The sequence below is a fragment of the Hydractinia symbiolongicarpus genome, chromosome 13 (genome assembly GCF_029227915.1).
Source record: "Hydractinia symbiolongicarpus strain clone_291-10 chromosome 13, HSymV2.1, whole genome shotgun sequence".
Lineage (NCBI taxonomy): Eukaryota > Metazoa > Cnidaria > Hydrozoa > Anthoathecata > Hydractiniidae > Hydractinia > Hydractinia symbiolongicarpus.
Window position 1 is genome coordinate 19,390,768 of NC_079887.1, and position 24,603 is coordinate 19,415,370.

At 36.1% G+C, this 24,603-nt stretch overlaps 1 protein-coding gene across 1 annotated transcript; it reads left to right on the top strand.

Moving 5' to 3' along the window:
* The first annotated feature begins 19,531 nt into the window (after positions 1-19,531).
* LOC130623012 (uncharacterized) lies at positions 19,532-20,644 on the top strand. Its single transcript, XM_057438514.1, has 3 exons — positions 19,532-19,919; positions 20,008-20,040; positions 20,117-20,644. The coding sequence occupies exons 1-3, from the start codon at positions 19,649-19,651 to the stop codon at positions 20,479-20,481; spliced, it is 669 nt and encodes a 222-aa protein (XP_057294497.1). The 5' UTR covers positions 19,532-19,648; the 3' UTR covers positions 20,482-20,644.
* Positions 20,645-24,603: the final 3,959 nt, after the last annotated feature.

A 24,603-nucleotide genomic window follows, 5' to 3' on the forward strand; every position in this document is an offset into this window, starting at 1 on the left:
GATCTCTCGTTTACGAGTGTCATAGCCATTAGACTAACAAGGCGTAATAATTATGTAATTTTGTTAATTAAATATACTTAAATATTTACACTTGTGTCTAATAAAGTAAGTAATATTGATCATTATCCATCAGTTTTTGACCTTTCGTATTAAAGGATCGTGTGTTTCAGGCTTAATCCCGAAGTTTGAGGTGAAACTAAGTAAGTTTATTGAAAAAATTTTCCAGCATGCAAAGGAACGAATATTATCAGAACAAACTACCACTTTATTCTTTATTATTCCATGAAATTAACGAGTCAAGAAATTAACGCAAATTACATTTAATTAACGCGAATTTGATTATTTGCAGAATCTTGGAACAAAAACGCAAGACACAAATAATATGACAAAACGCAAATTGTTTTATAATAGCTTAATAAAGAATTTTATAACCTAAAGTTATGCTTGCAAGACACAAATATAGGTGGTGGTGGTTTGAATTGATGACAGATTTTAAGTCATCAATATACAAAAGAAAAAGCAGGGGCCCAACACAGATCCCTGCGGCAAAGGTAAAAAGTCAGGGTAAAAATCAGAATATATATATATATATACATCATAGTATACGGAATATAATATCCTTAATACTGCAATGTATAGCTATATGTGCAACATAATTAATGTTTTTCCTAGCCCTGTCCAGGATTCGAACTTGGATCTCTCATTTATAAGAGTGTCATAGCCATTAGACCAACAGGGCATGAATGCATATATACTTTTATAGTTGCACATTATAGCCACACATGTACAGAAAGTCTGATATATAAGAACATCATTTAGTTATCTTTATACAAGTGTCTCAGAACTGCAATATTAACCACAACAGCAAAAAACAAATCAAAATATAAAAATATATAACCAAAATGAGTCAAAACTTTGTACTCTCTGCACACCATATGTTACTTATGTTAACTTTTGAAGTTGTAGCTTCACGCCTGTCGTGGACGACAGACGTCAGTCACTTTTTCCTCTTTTTCTACTTCATCTCTAGAGAGAGGAGGATGAGGGTTAGATCGAACTACAGTGACTATACTGTTTTCTGAGGCTTTATATATGGAGAATTTTTACTCACAAATTTTTATATGTCATGGGGCTTCTTTATTAGCAAAAACACAGTCTATTCTGGACACAATATTCTATATGGGTCAGTGACACATTTTATTTAGAACAAAACAAATCAGAAGATGCTACAAAACGTTACAAAGGATTTTTCTTATGCGAATTGGATGGCAAATTTGCAGGCGAAATGTATCTGAGCATGCACATTTTTATTTGTGTTATTTTGCTTCGAAAAGTTTGCTTAACTGAAAAGTAGAAACAAGGTTCTTTTTTCATGTAAATATACATCCTAACAAAGTTTTATCCTAACATAGAAAAAATAACAAAAGAAGTCTTAATTCAAAAAAAAAAGATGTATATATATACTCAATAAAATGCATAACTATAAATTCAAATAAAAGCTCAATGTTGTTCAATGTTTATATATATTTGAAGATTTTCTATGTTTCTATGTTATTTTTTCTGTTATTATATAGATGTTTGAAGATTTTCAGGACATGTTAATGATTGCACAAGAACCACACCTTAGAAATTAAAAAAAATTGTTACTAGAAAATATGGATGTTGGTGTTAATCCTGATATATATATATAGAAATAATTTCAGTTTCTATAACATGACTCGCACTAGTGTATAAAATTAATTTGAAGACACATGATCCTGTTGCTGTATTAGCGAAAGAGTAGTCTGTTTGGAACGCCAAATAGTCTATGGGTCTACATTTTGTTTAGAATCCGACGACTACAAATTTATATACATGTTAAACAAAAATTGCATCCAGCACCGTGATGCCCCAGTGGTAGCTAAATATTTACTCCTCTGGGTGTTTGGTGATGCCTCTTAATTTCTAGCTAGCTCCACAATCATATGACTCCTCCCCCCCCTGCCCTCTCCCCAACACTTCTCTGTCATCCAATCTTGAAAAAAATTACCTTTGGTGTCGGTAACATGTGACCATGTCAATGTCTATATAAATATTGACAGGAAGTATTATATGTGGAAAAATTAGCGATGTTCTTTTGTTGATTTTGCTAAGTTTTTTTAGTCATTCTTTATATACATTTAAAAAATTTGTCAAGAGCCAACACATTTTGTGGAGCTGGATAAAACTACAAAGTAGTTATGTGATGGACATCACTCGCTGTGTGCAGTAGCAGCTAGCTAGCTCAAAAATCCGTCCTAAAGTCTTAGGACGGATTTTTGAGAATTCTCTTATGATGCTATCTTCTAATCATCTAGCATAAGAGAAAACTTAATAGGCATTTTTATGCTAGGTAAATTGGTAGTTTTATGCTAGCTTAGCTGCTACTGTTGTGCTAGATAGCTTTAGGTGTATGTAAGGGGTTTTCACAACCTTTAAAAAACAGTGATCATAACCTCCACTTCTTTCTTGAAAAATCTCATCATTTCGCTTCTAGCTGGCTGACTACGTTTAGCATCATCTTTAAAACACAACAAAAACTCCATCGCCGTGCTAAAAACACGTTCTCTCGCTCAATCAGATATTTACGAAAATTTACCAACAAATGACCAGATAAAATTACTGGGCAACACTGATAAAATGGCAGAATTTTTTATAAATTTGATGTATAGGGACGAAATCGCATAGAAATCGTATATACTCTCCGCCGTGCTTACTTTTCACTTCTATTTGGCTTATTTAATGAGGAAATGGGCTTCGCTACGCTCCGTGCGCTAGCGCGCACTCCGCTACTCTCCGCAAAAACTTTGGTTCACATAAACAGACAGTAAACACCCTGTTGTTATCCTACACAGCTAAAACAATCATTCAGCAATTTTATTTTGCAGAAAAGTTTTTGTATCATTTAAAAATAAAAACACTGTTCAAAACCTGTTTTTAAGCTCCTAAAGAATCCTGCAATATTTTATGGGAAAAGTTTCAAAAATTAATCATAAAATCGGACAGCCGTAATACATTTTTAAAAAAACCTTTACTGCAACTTCAGTTTAAAAAAACACAGCGGAAACAGCCTGTTGTTAGCCTGTGCAGCTAAAAATCAAATAGCAGTATATGTTTTGTTTGCAAACAAGTTTTCATGACAGTAGGATAAAAATATCTTATTCCAGACTGAACAAAAACATCATTAGAGCCACATGTGTAAAGATCGGGTCAAGTTACAAAAACAGAAATTATTGGGACATTATTTGTATACATATCGTGAAATCAGGTAAGAAATAATGAATACACTTGGAGATTTTCAATACATGTTGACGATTGAACGAGTATTGAAATAATTTTCCCATCTGTAACTTCAGCCGCACTGGTGTATGCTCAGCGGCAGGGTTAAAAAAGTTTATTTCCTGACGTGTGTACAATATATATAGCTAGCTACAATCGTCCATGAAAATATGGCTCTTTATTCCCCCTTAATGTTAAGAACTGCCCATTTGTGGCTAAGCAACGTAAACAATTACACGTGACATACCTGTATATAAACATTTACTATCTGCAAAATATCTAGCTGGCTATGTTTGGCCATTTTGTGGACGATTGTAGCTAGAACAAGCTGTATGATGGGATATTCCTACAGAGTAGAATTATCTCACTCACTGTGCAGTATATATGTATAATAGCTAGCTAGATAGAGGATAGGTAGAAAATCAGTCTCAAACAATTTTTCTATGCTAGTTATGTTGCTGATTTTATGCCAGCAAAAATAGCAATTTATTGCTAGCTACATGGGTAGTTCTATCCCAGCTAAGTAGTAAATTTTCTGCAAGCTTTGTAGCTAGTTTTATGCTATAGCCCTTTTTTATTGCGGAGAGAGAGCCATTGCTCGAACGGAGCTATTTTCCTCGTTCCCATAAATATATTAGAGCGTGACAAATTTCCGCGTTTCCCCCTAGTACGTGAAATTTTGATGAAAACGTGGGCGTTTTTGACCCACTTACCCCACTTTTTTATGGTCATTTCTTTAAAAGGTTCCGTGAAAATCTGGCTAATCGGGACCACGTCGTTTCCAGTTGAGATCAGGTCGGCATAGAGCTTTTGCCATGGTCACTTTTACTAATATCACGTGACCTTTTCTAAGATACTTAGCGCTTCAAACGGAAATTGCGTTGATAGCCATATTGGCTTGTTGGTCGCAATGGACAGAAGTTCATTTTCAAGAAACGAAGAAAAGGTATGTTTAGCTACCTGATATATCACTATATTTTTACATGTAATGATCCCCTTCTTAGCATTTCTCACACCTAAAGCTAGCTAGCATAAAACTGCAGATTTAGCTGCAATAATAATAGAACTTAGATAGCAAACTATATAACTACCTATAGCTACTTCTTGTTTGCTCTTTTTATGCTAACTAGCTAGCATAAAAAAAGAGCAAACAGTGCCATATAGCTAGCATAATACACTAGCTACACAGCTAGCATAAAATTAACTACTTACATGGGTTAAAACTACCAATGTACCTAACATAAAATTAGCTATTTTTGCTAGCATAAAATCAGCTACATATCACCATAGAAAAGTTGTTTTAAACATATTTTCTAACTAGCTAGCTAACTAGCTATATATATACTACACAGTGAGTGAGATAATTCTACTCTTTAGAAATGTCCCATCACATAGATTGTTCTAGCTACAATCATCCACAAAATTTCTCGTCTCTACTGGCAATTTTATTCCAAAAACCAAGAACTAAAAAGTTTAGAAAGTCGAACGTGGAAAGAAGAACGTAGCTAGCTAGATATTTTGCAGATAGTATGTTCATGAAGGTATGTCACGTGTAATCGTTTACCTTGCTGAGCCACAAAGGTCAGTGTTTAACATGAGGGGGAATGGAGAGCCATATTGGACGATTGTAGTTATATATATATTGTACGCACGTCCAGGAAATGTTTCATCAAATCGAAGATGAAACCGTTTGATCGATTACCATGAGGCACATGGGAACTTTGTTTTTTATACGATTCATTGTACAATTCAACCGAAAGTGGCATCTAAAATTTTTCGCTTGCGAACCTAGGGAACTCAGTTCCACGCTCCGCAACACTTTCTATATTGATTGCGGAGAGAGAGCCATTGCTCGAACGGAGCTATTTTCCTCGTTCCCATAAATATATTAGAGCGTAACGAATTTCCGCGTTTTCTCCTAGTACATCAAATTTTGATGAAAACGTCTGACTTTTGACCCACTTACCCAAATATTTTTTATGGTCATTTCTTCCGTGAAAATCCGGTTGGTCGAGACACGCCATTTTCAGTTAAGATCAGGTCGGCATACAGCATTAGCCACGTGATTCATAAGTTACTCTTACTAATATCACGTGACATTTCTCCAGATACATAGCGCTTGAAATGAAAATTACGTTGATATGGCCATATTGGCTTGTTGGTCGTAATGGACGGAAGGGCATTTCCAAGAAACGAAGAAAGGGTATGTTTAGCTAGCTAATATATCACTATTTTTTTACATGTAATGATCCCTTCTTCGCCTTTCTCACACCTAAAGCTAGCTAACATAAAACTGCCGACTTAGCTGGAATAATAGAACTTAGATAGCATATAGCTATAGCTACCTAGCTACTTCTTGTTTGCTCATTTTTATGCTTACTAGCTAGCATAAAAAAGAGCAAACAGTGCCATATAGCTACCATAATACACTAGCTACAAAGCTAGCATAGAATTAACTACTTAACTGGGATAAATCTACCAATGTATATAGCTAACATAAAATTAGCTATTTTTGCTAGCATAAAATCAGCTAGCTACATAATAGCAGCATAGAAAAATTCTTTTGGACAGATTTTCTGACTATACATATACTACACAGTGAGTGAGATAATTCTACTCTGTAGGAATGTCCCATCACATAGCTTGTTCTATCTACAATCATCCACAAAATTTCTTGTCTCTGCTGGCAATTTTATTCCAAAAACCAAGAACTAAAAAGTTTAAAAAGTCAGCAAAAAAAGAACATAGCTAGCTAGCTAGATATTTTGCAGATAGTACGTTCATAAAGGTATGTCACGTGTAATCGTTTACCTTGCTGAGCCACAAAGGTCAGTGTTAAACATGAGGGGAATGTAGAGCCATATTTTTGTGGATGATTGTAGTTATATATATATTGTACGCACGTCCAGGAAATGTTTCATCAAATCGAAGATGAAACCGTTTGATCGATTACCATGAAGCACGTGGAAACTTTGTTTTTTATACGATTCATTATACGATTCAATTGAGAGGGGCATCTAAAAATTTTTGCTTGCGAACCTAGGGGACTCAGTCCCACGCTCCGCAACACTTTCTATACTAGTGGCTATGACACTCATGCAAATGAGAGATCCAGGTTCAAATCCTGGACAGGGCTAGGAAAAACATAATTATCTTGCACCTACAACAACCAGGTTGTATTATATTGGCACATAATTCTGCTAAGATGATTCACTGTATATTGACCTTATATAAATGTAATACTTTTCATTGAGTATATCCTTGAGTTGTAGGGGGAGAGAGTTTCTATTAACGTGCCTGCCCCTGCCTTGCCGTCCCCTTGCCTACCCTTCCTATGCCTTTTCTGTTGCCTGCCTTCTATGGCCTTGCCTGTGCCTCCCATGCCTTGCCTACCCCTGCCTTGCTGATTCCTCTTCCTCTTTCCTTGGCTGTCTTTGCCGTGCCTTTGCCGTGCTTAATGCCTTTGCCTTGGCAACCTCTCCGCAACACTTTCTATACTAGTTGCGGAGAGAGAGCCATTGCTCGAACGGAGCTATTTTCCTCGTTCCCATAAATATATTAGAGCGTGACAAATTTCCGCGTTTCCCCCTAGTACGTGAAATTTTGATGAAAACGTCCGACTTTTGACCCACTTACCCAAATATTTTTTATGGTCATTTCTTCCGTAAAAATCCGGTTGGTCGAGACACGCCATTTTCAGTTAAGATCAGGTCGGCATACAGCATTAGCCACGTGATTCATAAATTACTCTTACTAATATCACATGACATTTCCTCAGATACATAGCGCTTGAAACGAAAATTTGGTTGATGATAGCTTGATGATAAGGTAGAAGGGTATTTTGAGGAAAACGAAGAAAGGGTATGTACAGCTAGTAGATCACTATTTCTTTACATTGATAACCCCTTCTTATCCTTACTGCCACCTAAAGCTAGCTAGTACTAGTATAAAACTGCCCACTTAGCTGGCATAATAACAGAACTTAGATAACATATAGCTAGCTTACTTTAACCGTTTAGCTAGCTATAAAAAAAGGGCTATAGCATAAAACTAGCTACAAAGCTAGCATAAAATTAACTACATAACTGGGATAAAACTACCAATGTAGCTAGCATAAATTTTGGTGAGTGAGGTAATTCTACTCTGTAGCTAGCTAGCTAATATCTATAGTTATCAAGCAGTACTGTTGAGACCTATTCTAATCTCTTTAAAGTTCTACACATTTCTCTCTATTTTTGCAGAGAGTAGCGTAGCCCATTTCCTCATTAATTAAGGCAAATAATATAAAAAGTTACTACGGTGAAGAGTATTTTGCATTTCTATCAATTTCATCCCTATACATCAAAAACGGCTAGCATTTCATTCATGGAGCACTCGATTTCCCAGTATTATTATCTGGTTATATTCTTGTAAATTTTTGATTAAGCGAAACTACGTTTTTTCTCATATAAACTACGATGGAGTGCTTTTGTTGTTTTTTAAAGATGGCTAACTCGGACACATAGCGCCTCAAACTCAAACTTTCGCTAACCTAAGCTATATCAAAACTGACAGAAGCGCTTGTTCAAGAAAACGAAGAAAGGGTATGTTTTATCACTATTTTTTTACATGTAATGAACCCTTTCTTATTCTAACTCACACCTAAGACTATCTAACATAAATCTATTGACTGAGCTGGGATTATAATAGAACTTAAATAGACTTTTAGCTGGCATAAAATAGAGCAAACATAAAACATATAAGGTAGCTATAGCATAAAAAACTAGCTACAAAGCTAGCATAAAATTAACTAATTGGCTGGGATAAAAATTCCAATTGAGCAGGCATAAAATTAGTTCCTTTAGCTAGCATATAAATTTTTTTGACATGACACAGTAAGTGAGATAATTCTACTCTGATTAGGAATGTCCATTACATAGCTTGTTCTAGCCACAGGAACAAGATATGTATGGGACAATTTTAGATCAAAAATCAAGGACCAAAATGTTTAGTGAAATCAGCAAAAATACATACCTATATATTCTACAGATAGATTGGTTTAGCTGCATAGGATAACAACAGGTTTTTTGGAAGTGGGTATTATGCCGAAACGTATGTGCAACACATATATATATAGCTATACCTACACAAATCACTCAGCCCAGTGTTAACAACAAGCTGTTACCCGTGTTTCTATTTAACAGAAGTTGTGCTAAATCTTTTTTGAAAGGGTTTGTGTACCTATACTAATGGCGCACCACAGATTAAAGTACATATATATTTTAAGTTTTACCGGGAACATTTTGTGAAAAATAAAAAAGGTTTGCTGACAGTTTTTCGTTATAACATGGCACAATATGTAAATTGTGTTTTTATTCAAGCTAAAGTTGAAGGAAATATATATTTTGTGAATCTGAAAAATATAATTATACACCCAACACACCTTAAATGTTGGGTGTTTCACTCGATTTATGATATAGTGCACACCTGTACTAAGGCGCTCCACCTGAATGTGTGGTACAGTTTAAAATTTGTATTAAGTGTTTCAACGAGTGTTTTATGCCAGGTAACACAGTTACTTGTGGCTTAACCAGCATTTCTCAAAAGTTTAATTTATCTAGGCTGTGTGCTGTAAATTCCTAAGTGTATATAATATTCACCTGTAAAGTTTTGTATATATATTTATGTTTATGCCCTGCTGGTCTAATGGCTATGACACTCATGAAAATGAGAGATCCAGGTTCAAATCCTGGACAGGGCTAGAAAAAACATAATTATCTTGCACCTACAACAACCAGGTTTTCATATAATAGGTAATCTTTGAGTCGTAGAGGGGGGAGTTGCATACATTTATCACTTTCATTTATAGAGCCCAAAAGTGCTTTGTTTTTTCTAATAGATCTACTTTATGGTAAAAAGTTTTTGTTGATACACCTGGTAGGCACAAGAAACCAAAAAAGGCGTTTTTTAATAATTTTTTTGCATTTCTCGAAGACTTCTATGATTATTTCTATATCTTGACTTTTTAATGCTGTTATCATTGGAACCAAGTTAATCTCAGATTTATCAAAAAATGATATGTCTTTATGACCGATTGTTTAAATACTTGTAATGGCACATAATTCTGCTATGATTCACTGTATATTGACCTGACATAAATTTGAGACTTTTTTTTGAGATATTGAATTTGAAATATTTGCACCTCAATATTTTCTATACTCTTGGACTAATATGATACTTAACTTAGACATATTGAGTATACGCAATCTTTGAGTTGTAAGGTGGAGATTTTCCATTAAAGTCATGCACCCCTGCCTTGCCGTTCCATTGCCTTGCCAGCACTGACCGTGCCTTTCTTTGCCTACCCTTCCTATCCCTTTTCTGGTGCCTGCCTACTATGTCCTTGCCTGTGCCTACCATGCCTTGCCTACCCCTGCCTTCCTGATTCCTCTTCCTATTTCCTTGCCTGCCTTTGCCCTTTCCTTGCCGTGCTTAATGCCTTTGCCTTGGCAACCTCTCCGCAACACTTTCTATATTGATAGCTAGCTAAACGGTTAAAGTAAGCTAGCTATATGTTATCTAAGTTCTGTTATTATGCCAGCTAAGTGGGCAGTTTTATACTAGCTAGCTTTAGGTGGCAGTAAGGATAAGAAGGGGTTCATCAATGTAAAGAAATAGTGATCTACTAGCTGTACATACCCTTTCTTCGTTTTCCTCAAAATACCCTTCTACCCTATCATCAAGCTATCATCAACTAAATTTTCGTTTCAAGCGCTATGTATCTGAGGAAATGTCATGTGATATTAGTAAGAGTAACTTATGAATCACGTGGTTAATGCTGTATGCCGACCTGATCTTAACTGAAAATGGCGTGTCTCGACCAGCCGGATTTTCACGGAAGAAATGACCATAAAAAATATTTGGGTAAGTGGGTCAAAAGTCGGACGTTTTAAAATTTGATGTACTAGGAGAAAACGCGGAAATTCGTTACGCTCTAATATATTTATGGGAACGAGGAAAATAGCTCCGTTCGAGCAATGGCTCTCTCTCCGCAATCAATATAGAAAGTGTTGCGGAGAGGTTGCCAAGGCAAAGGCATTAAGCACGGCAAGGAAAGGGCAAAGGCAGGCAAGGAAATAGGAAGAGGAATCATGAAGGCAGGGGTAGGAAAGGCATGATGGGAGCCACAGGCAAGGACATAGTAGGCAGGCACCAGAAAAGGCATAGGAAGGGTAGGCAAAGAAAGGCACGGTCAGTGCTAGCAAGGCAATGGAACGGCAAGGCAGGGGTGCATGACTTTAATAGAAAATCTCCACCTTACAACTCAAAGATTGCGTATACTCAATATGTCTAAGTTAAGTATCATATTAGTCCAGGAGTATAGAAAATATTGAGGTGCAAATATTTCAAGTTCAATATCTCAAAAAAAAGTCTCAAATTTATCTCAGGTCAATACACAGTGAATCATAGCAGAATTATGTGCCATTACAAGTATTTAAACAATCGGTCATAACGACATATCATTTTTTGATAAATCTGAGATTAACTTGGTTCCAATGACAACAACATTAAAAAGTCAAGATATAGAAATAATCAGAGAAGTCTTACTCAAAGATTACCTATTATATGAAAACCTGGTTGTTGTAGGTGCAAGATAATTATGTTTTTCCTAGCCCTGTCCAGGATTTGAACCTGGATCTCTCATTTGCATGAGTGTCATAGCCATTAGACCAGCAGGGCATAAACATAAATATAGATACAAAACTTTACAGGTGAGTATTATATACACTTAGGAATTTACGCTGGTTAAGCCACAAGCAACTGTGTTACCTGGCGTTAAATGCTTGATGGAACAATTAATACAAATTTTAAACTGTACCACACATTCAGGTGGCTCGCTTTAGTACAGGTGTGCAGTATATCATAAATCGAGTAAAACACACAACATTAAAGGTGTGTCGGGTGTGTAATTATATTTTTCAGATTCACAAAATATATATTTCCTTCAACTTTAGCTTGAATAGAAACACAATTTACATATTGTGCCATGTCATAGCGAAAACTGTTTCACAAAATGTTCCTGGTAAAAGTTAAAATATATATGTACTTTAATCTGTGGTGCGCCGTTAGTATAGGTAAACAAACCCTTTCAAAAAAACTTTAGCACAACTTCTGTTAAATAGAAACACAGGTATTAGCTTGTCGTTAACACTAGGCTGAGTGATTAGTACAAATATACTGTGGCGCACATCCGAAAAAACTTTGGTTCAAATAAACAGACAGTAAACACCCTGTTGTTATCCAACACAGCTAAAACAATCATTCAGCAATTTTATTTTGCGGAAAAGTTTTTGTAACATTTAAAAATAAAAACACTGTTCAAAACCTGTTTCTACGCTCCTAAAGAATCCTGCAATATTTTATAGGAAAAGTTTCTGTGCTAGATCAAAATATCATAAAATCGGACAGCCATAATACATTTTTAAAAAAACCTTTACTGCAACTTCGGTTTACAAAAACACAGCAGAAACAGCCTGTTGTTAGCCTGTGCAGCTAAAAATCAAATAGCACTATATGTTTTGTTTGCAAACAAGTCTTCATGACAATAGGATAAAAATATCTTATTCCAGACTGAACAAAAACATCATTAGAGCCACATGTGTAAGGATCGGGTCAAGTTACAAAAACAGAAATTATTGGGACATTATTTGTATACATATCGTGAAATTAGGTAAGAAAGAATGAATACACTTGGAGATTTTTAATACATGTTGACGATTGAACGAGTATTGAAATAATTTTCCCTTCTGTAACTTCAGCCGCACTGGTGTATGCTCAGCGGCAGGGTTAAAAAAGTTTATTTCCTGACGTGTGTACAATATATATAGCTAGCTACAATCGTCCATGAAAATATGGCTCTCTATTCCCCCTTAATGTAGTTTTATCCCAGTTATGTAGTTAATTTTATGCTAGCTTTGTAGCTAGTTTTATGCTATAGCCCTTTTTTTATAGCTAGCTAAACGGTTAAAGTAAGCTAGCTATATGTTATCTAAGTTCTGTTATTATGCCAGCTAAGTGGGCAGTTTTATACTAGCTAGCTTTAGGTGGCAGTAAGGATAAGAAGGGGTTCATCAATGTAAAGAAATAGTGATCTACTAGCTGTACATACCCTTTCTTCGTTTTCCTCAAAATACCCTTCTACCCTATCATAAAGCTATCATCAACTAAATTTTCGTTTCAAGCGCTATGTATCTGAGGAAATGTCATGTGATATTAGTAAGAGTAACTTATGAATCACGTGGCTAATGCTGTATGCCGACCTGATCTTAACTGAAAATGGCGTGTCTCGACCAACCGGATTTTCACGGAAGAAATGACCATAAAAAATATTTGGGTAAGTGGGTCAAAAGTCGGACGTTTTCATCAAAATTTCACGTACTAGGGGGAAACGCGGAAATTCGTTACGCTCTAATATATTTATGGGAACGAGGAAAATAGCTCCGTTCGAGCAATGGCTCTCTCTCCGCAATCAATATAGAAAGTGTTGCGGAGCGTAGAACTGAGTTCCCTAGGTTCGCAAGCGAAAAATTTTAGATGCCACTTTCGGTTGAATTGTACAATGAATCGTATAAAAAACAAAGTTCCCACGTGCCTCATGGTAATCGATCAAACGGTTTCATCTTCGATTTGATGAAACATTTCCTGGACGTGCGTACAATATATATATAACTACAATCGTCCAATATGGCTCTCCATTCCCCCTCATGTTAAACACTGACCTTTGTGGCTCAGCAAGGTAAACGATTACACGTGACATACCTTCATGAACATACTATCTGCAAAATATCTAGCTAGCTACGTTCTTCTTTCTACGTTCGACTTTCTAAACTTTTTAGTTCTTGGTTTTTGGAATAAAATTGCCAGTAGAGACGAGAAATTTTGTGGATGATTGTAGCTAGAACAATCTATGTGATGGGACATTTCTAAAGAGTAGAATTATCTCACTCACTGTGTAGTATATATATAGCTAGTTAGCTAGCTAGTTAGAAAATATGTTTAAAACAACTTTTCTATGGTGATATGTAGCTGATTTTATGCTAGCAAAAATAGCTAATTTTATGTTAGCTACATTGGTAGTTTTAACCCATGTAAGTAGTTAATTTTATGCTAGCTGTGTAGCTAGTGTATTATACTAGCTATATGGCACTGTTTGCTCTTTTTTTATGCTAGCTAGTTAGCATAAAAAGAGCAAACAAGAAGTAGCTATAGGTAGTTATATAGTTTGCTATCTAAGTTCTATTATTATTGCAGCTAAGTCTGCAGTTTTATGCTAGCTAGCTTTAGGTGTGAGAAATGCTAAGAAGGGGATCATTACATGTAAAAATATAGTGATATATCAGGTAGCTAAACATACCTTTTCTTCGTTTCTTGAAAATGAACTTCTGTCCATTGCCACCAACAAGCCAATATGGCTATCAACGCAATTTCCGTTTGAAGCGCTAAGTATCTTAGAAAAGGTCACGTGATATTAGTAAAAGTGACCATGGCAAAAGCTCTATGCCGACCTGATCTCAACTGGAAACGACGTGGTCCCGATTAGCCAGATTTTCACGGAACCTTTTAAAGAAATGACCATAAAAAAAAGTGGGGTAAGTGGGTCAAAAACGCCCACGTTTTCATCAAAATTTCACGTACTAGGGGGAAACGCGGAAATTTGTCACGCTCTAATATATTTATGGGAACGAGGAAAATAGCTCCGTTCGAGCAATGGCTCTCTCTCCGCAAAAAGAAAAAACTAGTATAGAAAGTGTTGCGGAGCGTGGGAGTGAGTCCCCTAGGTTCGCAAGCGAAAAATTTTAGATGCCCCTTTCGGTTGAATTGTATAACGAATCGTATAAAAAACAAAGTTCCCACGTGCTCCATGGTAATTGATCAAACTGTTTCATCTTCGCCTTGATGAAACATTACCTGGGGTTTCCGCATTAGCAGTACCGTAGTGTGTTCCGGACGCAATATTACTTGCACCAGGGACATATTTTATTTAGAATCTGATGTATCGAAAAATGCTAAAAAAGGTTAAACGGAACAAGAATGGTGTTCGGGTCAAGTTACAAAAACGGAAAATATTTCTTTCGGAGTGTATATTCTGCCGGTACCGGCGGAAATAGTAACACGCGTTAGTCGGACGGTACCGGCTGGTTAAGGAAGAAAATTATTCTGCCGGCAGTAAATTTCCCGCCAAATCGCGTACTTAACATCATTCAGACATAATCGTAATGGCGGATGATGTTGATGGTGCATTTACTGTTGGTGAAAAGTTTGCGAGCTATAAGGATTTATGTAATAAATTAGAACGTTTTAAAGCATCACACTTCGTAGATTTATGGATTAGAGATTCTCGGACAATAAAAGCTTCTCAAGGGAGAGTAAAGAAAACACTAAATCCTGAGTTAAAATATTATGAGCTAAAACTGTCTTGTGTTCATGGTGGTCGTAAATTTCACTCAGAAAGTTCAGGAAAACGCTCCTCGCAGTAAGTAGATATCAATAAGTTATTTATTTCTAGCTTTTTATTGAAAATAATTTCTGCATAGTATTAGTTTAGCAAGCTCTGTTCCTCTGTGTTCACCTAGCCTAGCTAGCTACTGTTCTTTTTTCTTTATTGCAGAACACTGAAGAATAACTGCCCATTTAGTATCAAGATTAGGGCATCTGCAGATGGCCAAACTTTAGAAGTAAAAGATATAGTTGATAAACATAATCATGAACTCAACCAGGTAACTGCTAGCTACACACAGTGGTACAATTTTTATGATAAACATCATTTACCTTTATGACGTTTCGCCACCCTGTTGTGGCGTATTTTAGAGATTAAACATTGCTGTACACTGACAATTACATATAAATGACTACTATATAATAAATACAATAAAATATTGAAACCTAATAATATAATAATAATAATATAATAGTAACAATAATAAAGTGTTCAGTCATATATAACTTAAGACGTAAAAATAATGTACAAAGTCAACTTAAAAATTGTTATGTTCGAAGGTATAGTTTAACGGAAAAACGGCATGGCTCTTGCCTTGCAGTTGCGGGTTCAATTCCTGCTGCCTTCATTTATTATCTGTATATACATAATAAAATTAAAAGTAATCTTTTTAATATAAATTTGATTTTTAATGTTAATGTTATAATGTAATACATTTAAATGGTATATTTTTCATAGAAGTTGTTCAACCACTTGCCAAAACAAAGGCGTCTCACAGACCAAAGCAAGGAAAAGGCTAAGTACCTGCTCTCGATGAATGTCAACAAAAAGTTATTGCAGCAGGAACTCTCGAGAGAATGTGGGAAAGTTGTAACACTCCGAGATATTTCCAACATCGCTGCAGAAAACAAAAGAGAAAAAACTCGTAACGACCTAAACTCAGTTGTAGATATTTTAACAAATAAATACGGTTGGTTTTACTTATTTATCAACTCTGTATTATGGGGCAGTTATTGTCTTCTTTGTTTCTCTTTTGGGTTTTTTTAGCCTTCATGCTTCTATTTTGAAAGAGAATTTCTAAAAATACAGAGGTTTAACTCTTGACTTACCAATTGATACTGTAAACATGATTGCAATAAAATTTTCACTTTGTAAACAATTTGTAAATCTACTGTAGGTTGCACTGTTAGCATTCATGCTGATGAAGAAAAAAATTTGATTGGGATTTTCTTTCAAGATGATTTCATGAAAATTGTAACGGCAGCATATGCTGAAATATTTTTCATTGATGCTACATATAAGTTGACAGAACTAAAAATTCCTGTTTATTTGTTGGTGGTTGAAGATTCCATGGGTGGAACCGAGGTTGCTGCTGTGGGGCTTCTTGTATCTGAAAATGAGGAGTCAATTACTTGGCTTTTAAACACTTTTAAAGAAAATAATAATGGGTTAATTCCTCGCATCGTAATGGCCGACAAAGATCTGACATTGAGAAAGGTGGTTAAAGAAATTTTCCCCACCTGTAAACTATTGATTTGTTTATTTCACACACTACGTAGTTTTAAGCGTGAAATTTCTAACCAATCATTTAATTTACGAGAATGCCAACAAGTGGTATTAAAAGAACTTTTTCAGAAAATGTGTTACAGCAAAACGGAAAGTGAATATCGTGAACAATACGATCTATTTATGAAGGCTGCTCCAGAAATGGTTCAAAGCTACTTTACAGAGAATTGGCACGATATAAAGAATGAGTGGGTTTTAGGTGATGTCCTTAATGTCAATAGCTTCCTAAATACGACGAACAATAGACTTGAGAGCTTAAATGGCAAACTCAAATCTGTCATTAAGTTGTACAGTCCGTTAGAAGACTTTATTGACGGTTTTTTCACGGTTTTGTACTCCTTAAGGAACGAACGAGATCACAAAGCTGCATCAACATTACTCAAGCGCAAAGTAATACCATTTAATATTTCAACCCCTCAATACCAATATTCAAATTTGTTAACAAGTTACGCCTTAAATTTTGTGCTGAACCAATTAAAAGAAATGAAAAATGTCGGAAATGTTCATAAAGAGGGGACAGTTTTCAAAGTTTGTGGTGAAATGCATTTAAATGTCAACACAAATTCGTGCACATGCAGTTTTACAACCTCGATGCTGTTACCCTGTCGGCACATATTTGTTGTACGAGAACTTGAAGGTTTACCTCTTTTTGACGAAAGTTTATGCGCTGACCGGTGGACTAATGATTTTCATAGAAAAACACATCGGATGTTTATATCAGAGCACCCATCTCCAGTCACACCAGTTCATGTATCCTTAAGAAAAGGCGAAAAGAAGGTATTGAATCTTAATGAGCGTTACCGCAATGTGCATCGGGTCTGCGAAGAAATAAAGACAATTGTGTCGAGTGAAGGTACGAAACGGTTTTTGGGAAAGATGGATGTTCTAAAGAAACTTGTATGGTATTGGGACAATGACGTTGATGTACAATTGCTGGGAACAAGAGGTTCTTATTGTTTTTAATATTTATTTTTCTAAAATATGGCGCAAAAGGATAAACTGCATAGGCTGGAAAAATGCACGGATTAATAATTTCCTTTTATTCTTTAAGATGGCGTTGAAGTTGCATATCCCAATGACTATTCTAATCAAAATGAAACAGCGGCATCTACATGTGGTCAAGATTATGAACAAACGGAAAAACAAAAAGAAAGTGATGAACCTCCAAGTGAAGTTGAAACAGTGGAATTAGCGGAGGCGGATGACATGGCATCAAAAGACGTTGGTGTATTAGAAAGTATGTCAGATGTTCTTTCCTGATACCTCTCGGATTTTTATATTTATTTTTGTGTTAAATGAATTCATCTGCCTGTGGGACGTAGATTTTTTTTAAATAATTTAAATTTAGAGTCGAATCTTGATCTCAAACTACCGGTTAAAATTAAGAGAAGAGGTCGCCCAAAGGGAGTGGATTTTAACGTAATTGGTTTACCATACAAACGCAGGAAAAAGGCACTTGACAAACGTCCAACTCCTTTCAAATTACTACCTGTTCGGGAGCAGCAATGTCGCATGATGTCATGGATCTTCGGAGAACAAAAAGGTGAAGAAATGAAAATGTGGATACGCAATTGATTTACAAGTACTTTACTTCAACCGCATTTGCCAAACTACAGAGACTTTTGATTGTCAAAGACAAAAAGGGAACCTGGACATGCCCACGATGCAAAAATGAAGCAGACGGTCACGTGATAGGGTGCGAAGTGTGTTTAAATTGGTACCACCTGACATGCATTGGTTTAAAACAAAAACCAAAAATGGTTAACTGGGTGTGCAAGACGTGTTTGACTAGGAAATGTGGGAATTCAGGTAATTTTTTTGTCAATTCTACAAATACGTTTTGACATTAAAAATATTTAACTATATATGAATTAGAATATGTTTATTCCAATCTTCTCGTATTTATATTTTCCTTAGTACCTGTTCGAAACAATATCAATGTACCAAAACCTCTTCCAATTTCTATTGAGGCGAATCGCAATGTTTGGTCCATGGCTTTTGAAACAGTTTGTACACAACAAATGTCGTCAAAAACGGTTTTAACCCCGTCTAGCTCTCCATTTAAGTTGTACTTTGACGACTTACAGTCACTTAGTCCACGAACTATGGTGTTAGGGGAAGTTATTGATGGCTTATTTATCCTGATATCATCAACAGTATTTCAAGAGAAAAATATTTTCATTTTGCCTTCTTCCTTTTTCGAACGCGTTAAAAGAGATTCAACACTTGAGGCAGTTTTGCCTGGTGACTGTGAAGATATCGATTTAATCGTGTCTGCTTCTTTTTACTCCAACCACTGGTCCTTGGTTTTGATTGATTGTGTGCAAAAGAATATTCTTTATCTGGACCCTATGTATGGTTATGTTCCAGACACGAAATTCAAGCAAGATATCAATGTTATAAACCACATCATTTGGTATAATATTCTCAATAACAATTTGGAAACGCCAATACCGGAATCCATACCAGACTGGTGCATAATCACATCAGAGAGATTTGAGTTTTCTTTTTCGCGAAAGTTACCAAGGCAGAGAAACGGAGTGGATTGTGGCATATTTGCGGTAATGTACTTCTTATACATAGTCAAGGACGCCGAATTCGATTTTTATCCTGGTGACATGATACAAATACGCAAATGGTTTTATCACCTTTTGACTTGCAGTATGACGTACACACACAATTACATATCTTGGATTTTGTCGAAACTAAACAGCAATCGAATTGGTGGCATGCAGATTAAGAAAATCAATTATCTGACAACTATTCCTGTGAGTCATATGTCATAAATGTCACCTTGTCGTTTCTTTATTTTTAATTATTACCTTTCATGAATTTTGAAGCAACTAACTTCTTAATACCTACCAAAATCTTTTAGGATGCTGGCGTTTCAGAAAAATCTTGCGCTTCTTCGATAATAGATACAGGCACACTATCTGAGGAACACCATAATTCAAGTAAATATCTATATTATAATACCCGTGTGCGTCTGTCTGTCACGCAAAATGGTACCGTACCGTAAGTAGCGAGACGCGCTTAAGTGGTATAAAAAGGATGGGCGGACCCGTGGATTCTTCCACGGGCCATCGACTAGTCTAATCTATTGCGTTTATTAACAGTTTCTTTCTTTTTATACTTGAATGTCACAAAAAATTTCCATCTGCTTTATATTTTAGGTGATTTGCAAACTTATGACTTTAACAAGATGAACGAAGAAGGAAAGGCTAAAATGATTTTGTCTGTTTTGTTTTGCCCCGAATTTGCTATCGACTGTATAAATGAAAACGAAAGTGTAGACGAAGATGCGTAAGGATGGTCGAACAGGATCTTCCAAATTGCATAAGTGACGAATCATTCGATATAAAACTAATTAGGAGATTTTGCCTAAAAGAAACTTATGGTAAGCTGTGCAAATACATAAAAGATGCAGTTGAATCACGGAAAGAAAGTTTGTGTGGAAATTGTAAAGCAGAGTTGGTCGAACCACGCTCTTGTACAAGGTGCTTAGTCAGATACCACGACATTTGTTTTAATAGCACAGATGGAAATATTTGCTTTAGTTGTGAGAAATTTTTGAAAAAACGTAAGTTTTTTTACAAAAGTTTATAATACAGAAATCTATAATTATTTTGTCATTACATTCTCAAAATAATGTTACCATATTCCATTAGGAAAAGAGGAGATGGAAAAAGCAATTGAAGAAGGTATATAGCCGGCATCATATTTTTTTGCCACTTAACTCGCTTTAATTTTTTATTATTAGTCACTTCTGCTTCTTAGAACAACGTGAAAAAAAAGAACTAGAAAGGTGGTTTTGTCATTGGCGGCTGCTGTTAAGAAAAATGGCACATGACGGAAGTTTGATGGATATTGTGCAAGAGTCAAGTGATCCTGATAACAATAAATTACTTGCGATTTGTAAGTACGAAGGGAAAAAGTACGCCCACGCGTTGGAAGAATTATTCAACACATTTCCGAAATTCGAAAAGGAGTATAAGTTATATGCCAATGATGAAACTGAACCAAAGGAAAAAATTTTACATTTTGTCCATCACGGTTATAAGGAGAGCTTTGACATTGGTAAAACTACCTGTGCTAGATTAGAACATATTGTTATGCGACTCGTCAATGCGTATAAGTCATGAACCGGTAACACGACTGATGTATTTTTATTTTTGTTCTAATTAACTTACTTGTGTTGGTTCAAGAACTTTCATTTTGTAAAAATTCAGAAAGTTTGGTATATGGAGATCTTTATCTTTATATACTGCAATTTTAATAGTACAGTTTTTAGTAGTGGTTGGTACACTTTACACGTTTTTTTTGTCTCCGTCATGTCGTGGAATAAAACCGGAGTTTTGTTTGCTTTGAGTTTTTTTGTATTTTTGCCACGATTATGTACTATATTTACTTTTTGCAAAATAATACCTTTTTGGTGTATTTATCGTGATTTCCGTTATTACTGCCGGCAGACTAATATCTCTCTTTATTCTGCCGGTAGTTGATTACTGCCGGCAGAATCAATAGCCCCCTTTATTCTGCCGGTAGTTGGTTACTGCCGGCAGAATAAACACCCCTACTTATTCTGCCGGTACCGGCAGAATATCCACGTCCTATTTCTTTATCGTGAAATTATTTTCTGATTTAAAAAATTATGAGATTTCCCGAACAGGAAATTTTTTCATTTTTCTGAAATTTGTTCTGATTGAACCCAAAAAATGAATTATATATATATATATTTGAAGATTTTCAGTAGGCGTTGATGATTGCATGAGAACCGCTTGTCAGAATTTAAAACGCCTCAGTAATAACAAATGTATATACATGTTGAAAAAGTTTCCCCGATACATATTTATTGAAATAATTTCCGTTTCTGTAACTTGAGCCGCACTGGTGTAAGCTCACCGGCAGTACCTCTATATAAACATTAATCATCAGCGGACGAGACCACGTACTATTTGCAAAATATGTGACTATAGCTATAGCTATGTTTTTTTGCTGACTTTTCTAAACTTTTTGGTTCTTGGTTTTTGATATATAAAATTGGCAGAGTCAACAAATTTTGTGCACAATTGTAGCTAGAACAAGGTATGTGAGAGTAGAATTATCTCACTCAATATGTAGTATATATATGTAGCTAAAGCTAGCTAGCAAAAGCTAGAAAATCTGTCTGAAAGAATTTTTCTATGCTAGCTAGCTAGCTATTTTGTCAGCACAAATATCTAATTTTATGCTAGCAACATTGATAATTTTATGCTAGCTATATGGCACTGTTTGTTCTCTTTTTTATGCGAGCTAGCTAACTCTTCTTAAAGTAGTTAGGTAGCTATAGCTATATATGCTATCTAAGTTTTAATATTATCCCAGCTAAGTCGGCAGTTTTATACTAGCTAGCTTTAGGTGTGAGTGAGGCTAGAAAGGGGCTCATTACATGTAAAAAATAGTGATATACTAGCTAACATACCCTTTCTTCGTTTTCTTAAAAATGCCCTTTCGTCCATTACGTCCAACAAGCCAATATGGCCATCAACGCAATTTTCATTTCAAGCGCTATGTATGTGAGACAATGTCACGTGATATTAGTAAGAGTGACCGTGGCTAAAGCCGTATGCCGAACTGATCTCAACTGGAAACGGCATGGTCTCGACGAACCAGATTTTCACGGAAGAAATGACCATAAAAAATATTTGGGTAAGTGGGTCAAAAATCGGACGTTTTGAAATTTGATGTACTAGGAGAAAACGCGGAAATTCGATACGCTCTAATATATTTATGGGAACGAGGAAAATAGCTTCGCTGCGCTCGGCTCGCTGGCGCTCCCCTTCACTCCGCTCCGCAATAATATTGATAGAAAATTTCTCGATATTTCAATTTTCGTTAGGTCAGTCTGTAAACACGTCCTCGCGGGCGAGATAGTAAAAAGAAAAAAAAAGTAATCAATATAGAAAGTGTTGCGGAGAGGTTGCCAAGGCAAAGCACGGCAAGGAAAGGGCACGGCAAAGGCAGGCAAGGAAACAGGAAGAGGAATCAGCAAGGCAGGGGTAGGCAAGGCATAGAGGCACAGGCAAGGGCATAGAAGCCAGGCACCAGAAAAGGCATAGGAAGGGTAGGCAAAGGCAGGCAAGGAAAAAGGAAGAAGAATCAGCAAGGCAGGGTTAGGCAAGGCAAGGGAACGGCAAGGCAGGGGCAGGCACCTTAATAGAGAATCCCCCTACAACTCAAAGATTCGTATACTCGATATATCTAAGATATGTATCATATTAATCCAGGAGTATAGAAAATATTGAGATGCAAATATTTCAAATTCAGTAGCTCAAACAAAGCTCTCAAATTTATATCCGATCAATATATATACAGTGAATCATGTTAGCAGAATTATGTGCCAATACAAATATTTAAACAATCAGTCATAACGCCAAAAAAACTATCAATTTTTAATAAATCTGAGAATAAAAGTTAACTTGGTTCCAATGACAACAACATTAAAAAGTCAAGATATAGAAATAATTAGAGAAGTCCACAAAAAAGGCGAAACATTTACCTGGTTGTTGTAAGTGCAAGATAATTATGTTTTTCCTAGCCCTGTCCAGGATTTGAACCTGGATCTCTCATTTGCATGAGTGTCATAGCCATTAGACCAACAGGGCATGATTATATATATATGAAAAACTTTACATGTGCATCTTATATATGCTCACAGTCTTTTTACTAAAAAATATGGCACCTAGTTTGGTATATTTAGCACGAGGGTGCCGATAAGCCGCATACGCCGTAAAAAGTGCGGGTGTTTTCGGGCGAGTTCGGCTTTTTGAAAAAAGGTCGGGTATTTGCCTGAAAAAACCCGCATAGTCCCGAACAATGCCCGAAAAAAAAAGATTCACCACAAATGACTCTCGAAGAATTATTTAAAAAAGTATAAAAATTAAAATGAACTATGTGATAGCGAAGTTCTTAAAAGAACTGTTTTTTATGATTTGTGATAAGATTTACTTGATAAATAATCATCATGATCATCATTCTCGGCTTAACGTCCGTTTTCCATGCTAGCATGGGTTGGACGGGGTATATTAATGACCCTCTTCCAATCTGATCTAGACTGTGTTAGATCTAAACTCAACTTCCTCTCTATCAAGTCTGTCCTTATAACCTCCTGCCAAGTCTTTCTCGGTCTGCCTCTGGGCTTTGCCCCAGGAACTATCAAGTCTCTACACTTTCTTACCCAATTATCCTCCTCCATTCTTTCCAAGTGCCCCAGCCAATTCAAACTTCTTATCTGGATAACATCTTTAATTCTACAGAGACTTAGCCTGCTTCTTAGCTCATCTGAACTCTTTCTGTCTCTCAGACTGGCATTACACATCCACCTAACCATTCTCATATCATTCCTTTCTAAACGGTCAAGATCTTCCTGCTTCACTGCCCATGTCTCACTACCGTACAACATAACACTTCTTACACAGGCCTCATACAACTTACCTTTTACCTCAATTGACAGGACTCTGCTAGTCAATAAAGGAAGTAACTCTCTAAACTTTTTCCAAGCAGAACCCATCCTGCAAGTAACACTTCTTCCAACACCCCCTTCACTGCCCAACATATCACCTAAGTAACAGAAGTTCTTAACTATCTCTAACGAGCCACTGTTGTACATCATTAAAGCTGGAAATACTTCATTCTCTATAATCTCACTTTGCAACGCTTGCATACAAACTGTATGCCAGCTCTTAACCTTCCACTAATACTACTGCACTTCTTATGTACCCAATGCTTGCAAGTCTGACAAAAAATTGAGTTACTACCAACCCCTTTCCTGCAAACTCCACAAGGCCACTTTCCAACTACAAGGTCACACTTGGCTGCAATGCTACTTATCATGACTTTAGACTTTGCTGTGTTTACCTTCAGCCCTTTTTCTTCTAGTCCTTTCTTCCACTTCTCAAACTGTTCAACTAATTCTTCCATCGACTCTGCTATGAGAACCAAATCATCTGCATACAATAACTCCCATGGGCAACCTGCTCTGAACTCCATCGACAGCGCTTCTAAGACTAGAATAAACAACAAAGGACTAAGTACAGAACCCTGATGTACACCAACATTTACACTAAATTCATCACTAAGTGAATCGTTAATCCTGACACGACTTCTAGCATTGCTGTACATAGACTGAACCATCGTAACTAGCCACTCATCCACACCTAATTTTCTCATAGCCCACCAAATAACTTTACGTGGCACTCTATCAAAAGCTTTCTCTAAATCAACAA

What these genes read in the sequence shown, in the direction of transcription:
- LOC130623012 (XM_057438514.1), top strand. Translation starts at nt 19,649, where the DNA reads ATGGTCGAACAGGATCTTCCAAATTGCATAAGTGACGAATCATTCGAT. An exon ending in TGAGAAATTTTTGAAAAAAC is followed by an intron (nt 19,920 to 20,007) that starts GTAAGTTTTTTT and finishes ATATTCCATTAG; the next exon opens with GAAAAGAGGAGATGGAAAAA. An exon ending in GGAAAAAGCAATTGAAGAAG is followed by an intron (nt 20,041 to 20,116) that starts GTATATAGCCGG and finishes TCTGCTTCTTAG; the next exon opens with AACAACGTGAAAAAAAAGAA.